We start from the raw sequence: 12,304 nt of genomic DNA, 5'->3' as shown, positions 1-12,304 counted from the left end.
CGCTGTGATACTTGGACAATTTCTGCATGAGTTTCTCCATCACAGAAAAGTAAAATTTCTCCCAATACAGTGGCCAACCCACTTCCCACACCAGATCAAGTGCCATTCACCTGCGAGATGAGCTTTTTTTGTGCCACCTGCATGACAGCATTGGCCATTGCCATTTCGTCTTCATCGGGCTGAATGTCTTCATCGGGTTTTGATCTCATAGTTGATAGCTTGATTTCCTTGCAGCTAAGGACTGCAAACGTATCCGAGAGCAGCTCACTGGCTTCCAGGTCCAATGGAAGGACCTTATCCACGAAGCATGCTGGAACACACAGGGGAAAAATAAGAGGTACTTTACTGGAAAAAGCAGTGCCGGTAAAGACGGGAAGACAACACGGCTGGATTGAGAGCCTAATGGTTTTATACAGACATCAGTTCTTTGCCAGACTTTTAAAGACAGATCCTTACCTAGTATGCTGTGGCTGATCTTTGTTGTAATGCTGAACCTCTGCTCGTCTGTAAAGTGGTCTAACAGGAACTTGTAGATGTGCATCCTTTTTTCTTTGTTATCTTTTCCCTTCAGAGAGAAGAGATTCTTTGCCCTGGTAACAAGATGTTTTACCAGGGCCAAGTCAGATCATGCGAAATTACAGAAATAATAAGACTTTAAATCAGCAAGGAATATTTGAATGTCACTTTCAAGACCCATAAACCTGTTAGGATACCACACAGTCCCAGAAATTACATGCAAAAAGTCCTCCCAGAAGTGTCACGGGGAAGACAGGACACTTAATTTAACACTGTTTCCCCTAGCTGTTTCCCCCCTACTGCACACATAATTACAAAGCGCCATGAGCGCTTTGCTGCAACCAAAAGCTGCATGGCCAGACAGCCCATCATTTAGCAATAAGGAGATACAAATGTGCTCAACTGACCGCATGCTCTGGGGGAACCTGTTGTACTTCTCATGTTTCTCATAGCTATTGAAATGGAAGATGCACTCAATGAAGTGTTGGGAGAACATTACTGGATTCCTCTTCAGCAAGAGATGCACCAAGCAGAACTCTCCAAACCTGGCAAGGAGGAAAAGAAAGGACTTATCATCAGGTGGCTTCTAAAAGCCACCCCTGAAACACAGTGTGGGGTCACAAACCATAAAGCAGGAGGATGGTTTTCCTCTGCCTAGTCTCCCTCAATATAACATTCAATTCTTGCCCAGCTCCATCAGGGCTTGAACAAGGAGATCACCTTATTGACTTTGAGCCTTTTTTCATCCAGAAAGAGATAGATGTTTTCAGCATCCACAATACTACTACCTTTTTTTTTGCCATGAAAGTAAACAGAGACAGAAATAAATTTGAACTTGAATCCAGGAACTAAACTTTCATTATTTAAATAAGTTCCATTGTGGCCAAGATACTTAGAGTACTTTGCAAAAAGTTAATCACCAAAAGTCCTGCAAGAGCTGCAAGTCAACTTGAGGAACATGGTTTTGTCTAGATGCAGTCACTGAATGCAGATGCAAAGAAAAAGGCTCCCAAAGAAATAGCACCATGTTCCTTAGCTAAAGCTCTAGGAACCTGATGTTGCAATGTCACCATCTACTGGAAAGACATTTTTACATATTAAAAACTCACTGAAGTGAAAAGAAAGCGTGAATATCCACTAGCAAGCAATGATAGGTTGATGGCCCAGGAAACACCAATCTTCAGACGGACTGTTTCAGGTAGAAGGAAGCAGCAAGCTGTCCAAGCCTCCTCTGCATCCAGCATCCCCGCACAACCTCCCATCCTTAGAGAAACCTGCCCCGCTCATTTCTCACGTAACACAGCAGCCTGAGGCTGAGAAACCTACAAAATCTTTATAAACATGCACTTAAAGCCAGTGTGCATAATTCCTCTTACATGTCCAAGTATTAGAAAATGAGGTAGAAGGTTTAAAAAGACAAGGTGTGCCATATAAGAAAAAAGAGAATATTTAATCCTATTCCTAAAACAAAACCAGTACTTAAGACAGAGCCTATTAGAAAACCATGAGAAAGATTTCATAAAGGCTTGTTTCAAAAACTCCTTTTTTCCTGGATAACAGAGTCAAAAATAGAGCAGAGCTGCATGTTTTCAAGGCAGCCAAGAACACACAGGTCGCTACCTTGGGACCTTCAAATGACTTGCAAAGAGGCTCACCACTCTTTGCTACCACTGCAGACCCCAAGGCGTGAACAACTGTACGAGTGAAGAGGTTAATGTGAGAATCATCTGTCGAAGGTGCAAGACTGAGACTCCTTTGACTACATCTCTGATCTTCAACTCCATCGTTATTTTACGGATATTTTACCTGGCAATATCTGGATTTGGATCCACCAAGACACTGACAAAACGGAAGAAGAGACAGTCTTTCCATTTCACAAACTCTTCCTGTAAGAAATCAGCAGACAATAAATTATCAACCCAAATCAGGAAAAACCTAGTGTGAACCTTTGAACTGTGGTCAGGACGGTATCTGATGGAGCCTAGCAGAACGTACACTGGGAAAATGAGCAAGCTATACAACTTCAGTGGGAGGTACACAAAAAGACAACGATGTTTTGGAGGATGTTTTAAACAGCATAGATGCCACAGCAGCGAACATCTAGGTTTACCACAGGTATCAATAAAAAAGTAGAAACATGAAAAATCTGTTCTATCCCAAGGCACACATGCTCTTCAACACTGTTCTCAGAGCCAAATGCACTCCAAATCTGCCTTGGTTGGCTTCATGCGAACATCGGGAGGGTAAACATCTTGAGCTTCTCAACCTTTACGTTTTTAGAACAATAAGCAGAGACAGTAGGAGAAAAAGGTGCCATGATGCTTGTTATATTCATTCCTATAGGAGTGAATTTGAAGGGAATTCAAAGAAACAAAGAGAAGACAAGAAAAGAGGTAACCATTGACTAAAAATAATCTCATTATCCAACGGTGTTAAGTGTCCTTGATATGATTTCTGCCTGGCTAGCAAAAAAAACGCAGTAATAAAATACATAGTTTAAAGTCTTCTCAATTAAGCGTAGATTAATGAAGGTACCAGCAACACAGCCACCGGTCAGGTTGCCAGTATCCAGCACGATGGAGGTACTTGCGGCAGGTTGTCAGATACATGCTTAAGACCTTTATTTACCTGCAGAAGGTTGGTAAGCAGGATCAGCGTCTGCTTACGGATGAAGGGATTTGGGTCCTTCAGGCACAACGAGATGTTGGGAATGTATCTGTCCACCACAGATGTGTAGCGGATACATAGATCGCACATAACAATGACAACGTTATTGCGAACAGCCACATCATGCGACACCTCCAGTTCTCGAGCTAGAGCTGCAATGCATTTCTTTGCCAGATCCTCATGCTGTAAACACAATTTACCTGTGAAACAGGGACAAGGCTGTCAGTGCTGTGAATATATTCTTCTTCCCAACCACCACAGCCCAGCTTACTGCCTCCTTTGAGTCCAATATGAGCCAAGAAAGGAATCAGGAAGTAAACAGAGGAATAAACAAGAAACACATGCTGAAACTTGATGAGCAATCTGCACGATCTCTCAAAGAAATGATACTTCAAGGAGTTCTTCCAAACTCCTCTTAGATCTATAGTGTGGGTCTCTATGCCAAACTCCCTCCTTCACAGAGAACTATTTCTGTGTACAGGGTATTATTCAAAGCAGCTAAAAAGAACAGCCCCAGCTGTCATCAGCATAGCAGGGAGACACCCACCTCCAAGGGCATCACTAAACCAACTTAAAATAAAATAACCTGCATTCTAACAGTACTTCTCCCTGTTCCTAAGCTCAGTACAAAAGTATTAAGCTTCCCAAAGCAGTTAAGGAAAGAATACTACTGTCTATCTGCAAGAGAAGAGACTTGTTCCTAACGATGGAGGTACTACAAAACCAGAACTTTCACTTAGTATTCTCCCTAATACTGGAGATGCAGATTTGACCTGTATTCTCTCAAAGAAGCTCTTCGTTCATATTGAGGAGAACAAGAAACTATGTGCAGTCATTCTGCTCTAAACCACGCCAAAAGCGCCAAGTTTTCTTCATCCTCTGTTAAGCACCTTACTACAGGTAAGGTGATCCTTCAGCCAGACAGCAACCAACTCCCAGTACAAGGACAGTACTCTTCTGAAGGACGTTGCTAATTATTAATCACTACTAATGCATTAACCACCTTGAGAAGCAGTCACATAGATGGCAGTATTTCTGTGGTTTGTACTACTTGTTCCCATGGATATTTGCATTGCTAAAAGCTATGAGCTGAGGCAACGCAAACATTGAGCGCTGCGGCTATCCATTACAACTGACACAGCTTTTGAGCAGAACTTTAACCGGAAAGGGTGAGAATTGGATACACGAGGGCACACTTCGACGGCAGGACGGCACTTACCTAAGGTAATGAATGCATGAGCTCTGACCACGGGAGGCATGGCTAATCCTCTGATCTGGGACAGTGGCTGAGAAGCTGGAATTTCCTCGCCATCTGGCAAACTTGACACTAGGGAAGAACAGGTCAGGAATGAAAACACGCTTTTCTGGTAAACAGTGGTGTCTGTAAGTGCAAAATTAAAGGCAGTAAGGAGAAAGCCTCACATTGGTCCTCGTCGACAGAAGAAGCCAGAATCGACTGAATCAAAAGAAAGATGCGTTTCTCCACTTTGGCTGGACACAGCTGTGCAGCCTCACCCAAGATGAAGAGGTGTCTCACCTGCAGAGAAAAAGCAACGCTGCAGTCAAAAGGCAACGGCTGAGCTGCAAATTAAGTCAGCAGGAGTCGGTACGGTACTTGTCCAAGAACAACTTAAAATTCCCTTCCCTTTCAAGAAGGCTGTGAGTAGAGAACAGAAGGTGAAGCTTTGAAACAGAAATGGAGTGTGTGTGTGTTTAATACGCTATAACCCTCACACATCTACTAATAATATTGAAATACACCTCAAAGCATTCTACATGTTTTACAGACTTATTTCTCAAACAGCTCATCTAAGAAGTATGAGTGGAAAAGCAAAGAAAAAAACCCATGTCGTTTTATTAAAAATACATAGGGAATCATATCCTTAAAGCAATCGCTGATGTATAAAACTGTTGTATGCTCCCTGGCCCACAAATACCAGATTTCACTACAAGCTTACACACAAGGTGTGCACATCAGTATTTTCCTATGTAACACAGTTATTGGCATGAACTTTACGGAACACCAAACACCTACATCCTTTGAACAACCCGTGAAGGGGAACCAAACTTACCAAAAGATCTTCTTGCAGCTGCTCTGCTCCATCCTCTTTAAGGACTATATTAGAAATATAGCTTTCACAGGTGGATACTAAATCTCCACACACCTGGTTGAGCAGCTCCTGTTCCGTAATGAAACAAAATTAAGTCGGCAATTTATTAATTAGACAAAATGCGGCTCTAATATGTGTCCACACACAAATCCCTAATCTGAAAGTCCTTATATGCTTTTAATAATCTAGGTCCTGTTGAAATCAATCAGACAGTGCCTTAGAGCTTTAAAATTCTTCCTGCACATCAAAGAATGTGTACAAGTGTCAAAACACCTTGGAGAATCTGGCTTTTAAATGATCCACAGGCCTAAGTTTACTTCATGATAGAAATCAATTAAACAAAAAAGGATTTAGGCGATTGTTCCACATGAATATCCAACACATTTGAGGTTGTCCGTATGAATTTTTAAATGTTGCTTGGAAAAATGCAGTTCAATTCAAATGAAAACATGATGCAAATTCCAAGGAGTGGAGAGGAAACAAAAAGCTAATCGTCCACCAGATTGTGATGAAAATAAAGCATTTCTCTTCTTCTACAGTCAAAAACTGGTAACGTCAGAAACCAAATACATATACGTATGGCAGCTGAGCCATTAGAACTGCTAAAGTGGCCGATGTACAGGAACATCTGCATTTGATTGTAAGCCAACATACTGTGATGACCGTACCTACAGGCAGGAATTTCTGACTGTCAACGTAAAAAAACCAAACAGAAACCATCAATCCACCCTGGCTTCAGAAGCACGGAGTGTGCAGTTTTGCATACTATTTACTAAACTTTATTGGGATTCCTATTATAAAATAGTTGTCATCAATACTGAAAGAGAAATAGAACACATACACAAAGAGAAATCATTAGCAAGAGAGACCTGCATCAGTTTTAGCTTCTTTGCGACTGTGCTCAGGCCGAGATCTCTATTTTACCAGCAAAAGATAGCCCACCTTCTCACTACAGAAGTGGAACAAACCTCTGGCATAAAACAAATGGGGGCAGAAAAAAGAAATGCGAAAATGATGTGTTATTAACTCACTGTTTGGTCCTGTGAAAGCGGTCTAGAAAATATGTGTATCTACAGCAGCTCTAATAGAGAATAATCAGAGCTTATAGTACAAACCTATAGCTTCGAACTGGACCAAGCCTGAGAAATAGCTGATATCATAAAGGCACTTGCAATATGTCTCCTTTAGGAATTCTGTAAACTCTGACAGAAGGCAAATGCAAGGTATTTCAAGTGTGTGTGTGGGGAAATCCTTCTGAAGAAAGATTTCTTACAAGTCCATCCTTAGCTACAGCATGTTCTCCAGCACAACTGCAGTAAAGCAAGTACGAGAGCTGAGCAGAACAGACTCAAGTCACTGTTGGAGTCAGATCCTCTTTGTTTAGAGACCTAATCAACCGACAGACTGGAGACTGAGGCTGCCTTCAAGAGACAGCCCTCCTAAGTGTGAAATAAGCTATTTTAAAAGATATATTTTAAGTCACACCTGTGCCTCCTCCGGCACATCTGCATACGCATGGCAGAGCTTCTGCAGAGTTTCTACAGCTGGGCTAATCACCTCCAGGGGACACTGAGACTCCCTCAGCCAGCACTTGATATTCTCTGAAAATGAGATCACACACATAAAATGAGCATTTTCTAAGCTTATCAAGCAATAACTGTTGAGATGGAAGGCGTGAATCCTGCCTTCCCCTCTGCAGTTTCTCAGGGCCACTCACCAATCAGCCTCTTGCAGGTGCTTTTAGGAAGGTGCTTTGCAACATGACCGATGACACACAGTATATGTCCTGTAGTATCAACGCTCGTGTTTTGCTGCCTGAAAAACAGTAGAGCAGACAAACTAACATTGAACACCACCAAATCACGGTAGAAAAATCCTTTCATCTGGGATATGCATTATTAAGGCAGACCTGTCAACCCAAATGAAAGCTCAAAAAGCTTAAGGTAAGAGTTGGTTACTGTAAAAATCTGCGGGCCATTGCTTGCCTCCTAGCTGGAGAACTGATTGCCTGAATAAAGAACAAAGCAGCTAAAGAGCAATCTGCCTGCGGCAGGATAGAAAGCCCTCACTTGCTTTGTTCCTCCTCTTCCCCCCCACCTCTTTCCTGCAGAACGGAGGATGGAGTTCACAGCACACATATACCTGCTGACATTGTCCCAGGATTCAATGATCTTGGAGTAATCCAGCTTGGGTGAAGAACCTGCCACCTTAGCAAGCAACATCCAAGCAGGTACAGCATGCTCCGTTTCCACGTGAGACATGACATTATTAATGAAAGTGGAGGTGAACTTATTCTGTCTGGACCACATATGAAAAGCTTTGTTGAAGTAACGGCTGCAAGGAAAGAAAAGAAAAGGAAAGTTAAAGGAGGAGTAAACAAAACACTTGGGTCTTAGACACTGGCAGTAAAATCCAACATCCCTGTCCAGGATACACTGGGCAACACAACAAAGCCGCTGTCGCTTGACATTCCCACTACTTGGAGTACGTAGGGATTTCTACTACGTATTTTACTAGCAGCGTTTTCAGTCTTTCGGTTCATAATCCTGCCATGCTACAGGGATGGCATACAAGCATGGACATGCTGCTCTGTGTCAGTAAGATAGAAGGTCCACCTGATAGCATGACAAATCAAGAAAATATAATTTCAGCAATCTGTAACCAAGACTTTCCAGTAGTTGTTATTTAGTACCCATAATGGGACAGGACACAGTAATGTTAAGGCACCATAACTTGCTCATTTTTCTATTTAGTTACCTACTTCACGTTGAAAGAGTTGTGAGATTTATCAAGCTGCAAGGTACTCTAAGGTCACAAAGAAGAAGATGCCATGAATCTGCAAACTATGTTATAAAATAGCCCAAATTAGAACATCGACAGCTTCACAGATTGGCAAGGCAGCACAACCAGTATCTCATTTTCTATTTCTGAGCTATTATGCCCTGTTGACTAATAAACATACAGCTGTCTTTAATCAATGTTGTGTCCTTGTCATACTGTGTGTCATCCCATTTCTTCTGCTTCTTCCCACAGCATTCTGCAAAAGGCAGAATAATTCTATTTGTCATAAGACAAGTAACATATTGTACATCAGAATTAATAAAAGGCGATGTTCTCCTTTCTTTATATATCCTCTCTTACTTCTGGCATCAGAACACCTCCATTTGACTTAAATATTCATGCTGCTATCAACACATCAAGAACAGCATGCAACACTCCTGTACATGAACACATGAGTTCAGGGAGAGAGCACAGGTAACAAGAGCAGCAAGTGAAAATACTTGACAGAAAGGAAAACCACACTCTTCTCACCAGCTGCCAGCTTGTCCATGCTCTACAGCCCTGCTGTCCCAGGAACGGGCAGAGCAACGCAAGCCCCTCACAACATGATAGCTTCCATCTCTAGCAGTAATATGCACTTATACTGACTGTTTCAAGCAAGGAATTCAAATAGCTTAAAAATACCCCACCAATAAATTTAGTTCCTTGTCCTTGCATGACAGACAGCATGTGCATTTAAACAGTATGTAAACTATGATACCTAATGGTCTGTTGTCTGGGAGTATAAATTACGCATCGGACAAAGGGCTGTTACAGAAAAGCAATCAGAACCCACAATGAAGGGAAAACTGCACTTACTTCAGCTCCTGGCTTTCTGAAGTCAAGAGGGTAAGGAGATCCCACGCTAGAGCCTGCTTTCCATCTTCACTCCTGAGTTTATTATAATATTTTATGTGTTGCAACAAGAGCTGATCAAGGCAATCCAAGGCTTTTTCTTGGACAGAACTTTCCGTGTCCATCACAACAGGCACCACTCCATTTAACCAGGCCTTCTGCACTAGAACGTTATCAGGCTGAGACTGAGAGAAACACACGTTGCATTAGAAACATTTTAAAATCATTATAGAATCCTATATGCATTGGTAACATCAGCAAAGGCCTAGTAACCTCTAGATTCAGCTACTACCTTGAAAATAAATTTTAATAAACCCCAGCATCCTGCTCAACTAGCACTGCAATGTGGCAGCATATGGGACAAGGGAACTTGTATCTCTATGACACCACAAGGTATTTGATCGTATCTATGATCAAGCTACCTGGTGCTTCTGCACCAGGTAATACTTTGTTTTGAAACTCTATAAATAATTATAACAGTATCGCAATAAAGCTGTACAGCAGATGATTTAATGCTAAAAAAAAAGCTTTGCTTAATATAAACCCTACGCTCCAAGACTAAGTTACTAACCCTTTGTGAATAAATAGAAAAGAAGGAAAAATATTGCAGTGCTATCATCTACACATTACATCTTAGTAAAGTGATTCAGATTTTTTTTTTAACTTGAGAAGGCCAGCAACATAAACATTTTCTCCATGACACATAAATCAACAGCCAGGAAAATAAATGTTTCCAACAGTTGGAAGCATCCTACATAAATCACAAATATGTATAAGAGTGAATCAAGGCTTCCAAGTCAAAAGGTAATAAAAAAAATTAAAACACAGTCATAAAATGAAATTCACTGAACGAACAACTGACGTGTAACCAGATTTGTCTGTTTCCTCCTCCTTTTAACCCACAGTTCGTTCATCTCATGCCTGCATAGGAATTCATGGTATTTTGTTCTCACCACAAGGAGCCCTGTTATGGACTGCAAGGCCTGCTTCCGCACGGAAACAGCAGGGTCCCGGCAACGATCCTGAAGAGTGGACAGATCTTCCGCGGTACAAGGGATCACTTTGTGCTTCAGGATGTTCATAAAAACCTGGAAGTCAAATATCAGCAAATATAACTTGGTTGAGAATACAGGCCACGCACGTTGGGTAGTAAATCAAAAAGACAATCTACCCCCTACCAACTTTAACTAGAGATTAATTTATCTCACTGAGAGTGAAACATCACATTAACAAGTTATGAATACTGGGCACAACCAGAGATGTAGAATGAAACAGAAAGCATCTTTTCAGTCATTATGATTTTATAACAGCATGTGGATAGAATGAATGTCACAATTTCCCCTCCAAAATAATGCGTCTCTTGTGTGAACCATGTCTTTTACCCGGTAATAAGGAAGAGGGGATTTTTATTTAAATCAAAAAGCATCAAAAGAAAACAATTGTAAAGCCTTAACTTGAGAGGCTCAAATCAGTATGTGAACTGAGGGGGACGAGTCGGGGTGAAGAGGCCTAACAGAGGAAGGCAGTCAACAGCAGATGTTTATTTTTTAAAATGATGAAATTCTCATCAAAGCAGATCTCTTTAAAAGCTAATGACTTCATTAAAAAAATTGAGCAACAGGCAAAGCAATGCATACCTCAAAAGGAGGCTGGATATAACCTAATCTCTTTGTTAACAAGGTCAAAACAAACTAAGCAGCTAATAAGCTTCAGTTTATAAGGAAGTCGCTTAATTGAAATGCCTATTGACATTTGAAAAGAGCCTCTCTTTCTAAATGACAGAATAAGAGAATGCCAGTAAGAGTACTAGAAAAATTTTCCATCATCATGCTTGCATTATTTACTTATCAGGAATTAGCAAGTGAGGCCTTTTTAAGGCCTGTAGGCACTCTGCAGGAACAGCAGGAAGCTACAGGTGGGCTACAAGTTACATACAGTTCACTATAGGACTATGGTCTAATTATTTATTTTAATGGCATTCTGGGTAATCACCGAGAAGAGGGAATCATGCAAAAAACCACTGTACCTGGAGAGCAGATTTCCTCACGTTGGTTTTCTCATCTCTGGCTCTCAGTCTCAGCATGGCCATGACTTCTTTTCCTATCCGAAACCGTGATAAAAAGAAATTACCCGCACCGATATTTAGCAGCGCTAACACGCTGAACACAGTGCAGCAGCAAGGAGGAATCCAGCTCTGAACTCAGCTGAGCAACGATTTACTGAGGGCAAGAGAGGAGGACTGAACAAAGCACAACAAAAACCCACCCAAAATAATTCAGAATGAGGTATAAGCCAGAGGAGAAAAAAAACCCCAAAACCCAACCATTTTTCCAAGTTCTTTCATCTGAAAATTTATCTTAGGACATAACAAAAGAAAGTGATACACCAAATCATTCGATACACACAGCAAAAAGGAAAAAAAAAAAATCTGTAATTTCTGACCTGTTAATTTTTCTACATAAAAGATGTCAGGCTACCTTCACAGTTTGAAAGCTCATCAGATGAATCATGCACTGTTCTAACAAAAGTCTGTAGCGCAGGTAACCCTGCCATCCGTGGGAAAAGCGTGTTGAGGGCAAACCACAGACAAATGGATCCAACGCAGACCCAAGGTGGGTCAACAGACTTGTATGCCAAGAGCATCCAACCTTCTGTGAGTTGTGCCCGAGAGCTCCACGTGGTATAAAGTATTCATATACGAATGGCTGTGTTTTACAAAGTGGAAATTACTCCATTTATGAACTGTCTGAGTTCCTTAAGCCTGCAGGATGGCAGCTGCAAAGAAGAACCCAAGAGTCTACAAGGAAACCAGAAGACATCTCCCCCCCCGAATGTCAAGTTAGGCCTCCAATTCTACTTTCTGTAATCATTCATACTTATTTCTGCATATCCTTGGGAAAAATATATAATTGAGATGATAGTTTATGAAATGACACACAAGTGAATACACAGAGCCATAATCAACTATTTGTCACATTTTTGAGTCATTCAAATGGACTAATGACGAGCTGGCGCTACTGATTTCAAGTGCTTTACCATTGCTTTTAAGGTTTCTATTTACTGCTGTTTGTTAGATTTCTTACAGCATTACATAAGATTTCCCAAATACATGCCGAATTTGGAGATCTGTTACTTAGAGAGATTCACGTGGAGATCCACTCTGTCGCCATTAAGAAATGGGATTAGTCACAGGGAACTAATCAAAAGTAGTTTGAAAATATTTTTTTACCAAAGGAAGCAAAAGGACTTTGATCTGTGCTTTCTTAACGGGCAGCTAACTGCAATCGCATCTTCCTCCTGAGAACAACTTGACAGAAAAAGCACAGAACCTTTTT

The 12,304-nt window shown here is 41.1% G+C and overlaps 1 protein-coding gene across 3 annotated transcripts in view; it reads right to left on the bottom strand.

Annotated features, from left to right (window-relative positions):
* The window catches only part of NCAPD3 (non-SMC condensin II complex subunit D3), a 28,535-nt gene that overhangs the window by 6,711 nt on the left and 9,520 nt on the right, over positions 1–12,304 (bottom strand). For all 3 annotated transcript variants that reach the window (XM_075774452.1, XM_075774453.1, XM_075774454.1), the window contains 14 exons: positions 10,996–11,069; positions 9,923–10,057; positions 8,934–9,154; positions 7,437–7,628; positions 7,012–7,109; positions 6,780–6,895; positions 5,256–5,363; positions 4,606–4,720; positions 4,403–4,510; positions 3,145–3,383; positions 2,323–2,402; positions 924–1,061; positions 457–590; positions 111–310 (listed from right to left, as the gene is read on the bottom strand). In XM_075774452.1, coding sequence (XP_075630567.1) covers positions 111–310; positions 457–590; positions 924–1,061; positions 2,323–2,402; positions 3,145–3,383; positions 4,403–4,510; positions 4,606–4,720; positions 5,256–5,363; positions 6,780–6,895; positions 7,012–7,109; positions 7,437–7,628; positions 8,934–9,154; positions 9,923–10,057; positions 10,996–11,069 — 1,958 coding nt within the window. The remainder of the gene's footprint in view (positions 1–110; positions 311–456; positions 591–923; positions 1,062–2,322; positions 2,403–3,144; positions 3,384–4,402; positions 4,511–4,605; positions 4,721–5,255; positions 5,364–6,779; positions 6,896–7,011; positions 7,110–7,436; positions 7,629–8,933; positions 9,155–9,922; positions 10,058–10,995; positions 11,070–12,304) is intronic.

The sequence above is a fragment of the Balearica regulorum genome, chromosome 23 (assembly GCF_011004875.1).
Source record: "Balearica regulorum gibbericeps isolate bBalReg1 chromosome 23, bBalReg1.pri, whole genome shotgun sequence".
Classification (NCBI taxonomy): domain Eukaryota; kingdom Metazoa; phylum Chordata; class Aves; order Gruiformes; family Gruidae; genus Balearica; species Balearica regulorum.
The sequence above is the reverse complement of the archived record's forward strand: the minus strand, read 5'-3'. Positions and strand labels throughout refer to the sequence as shown.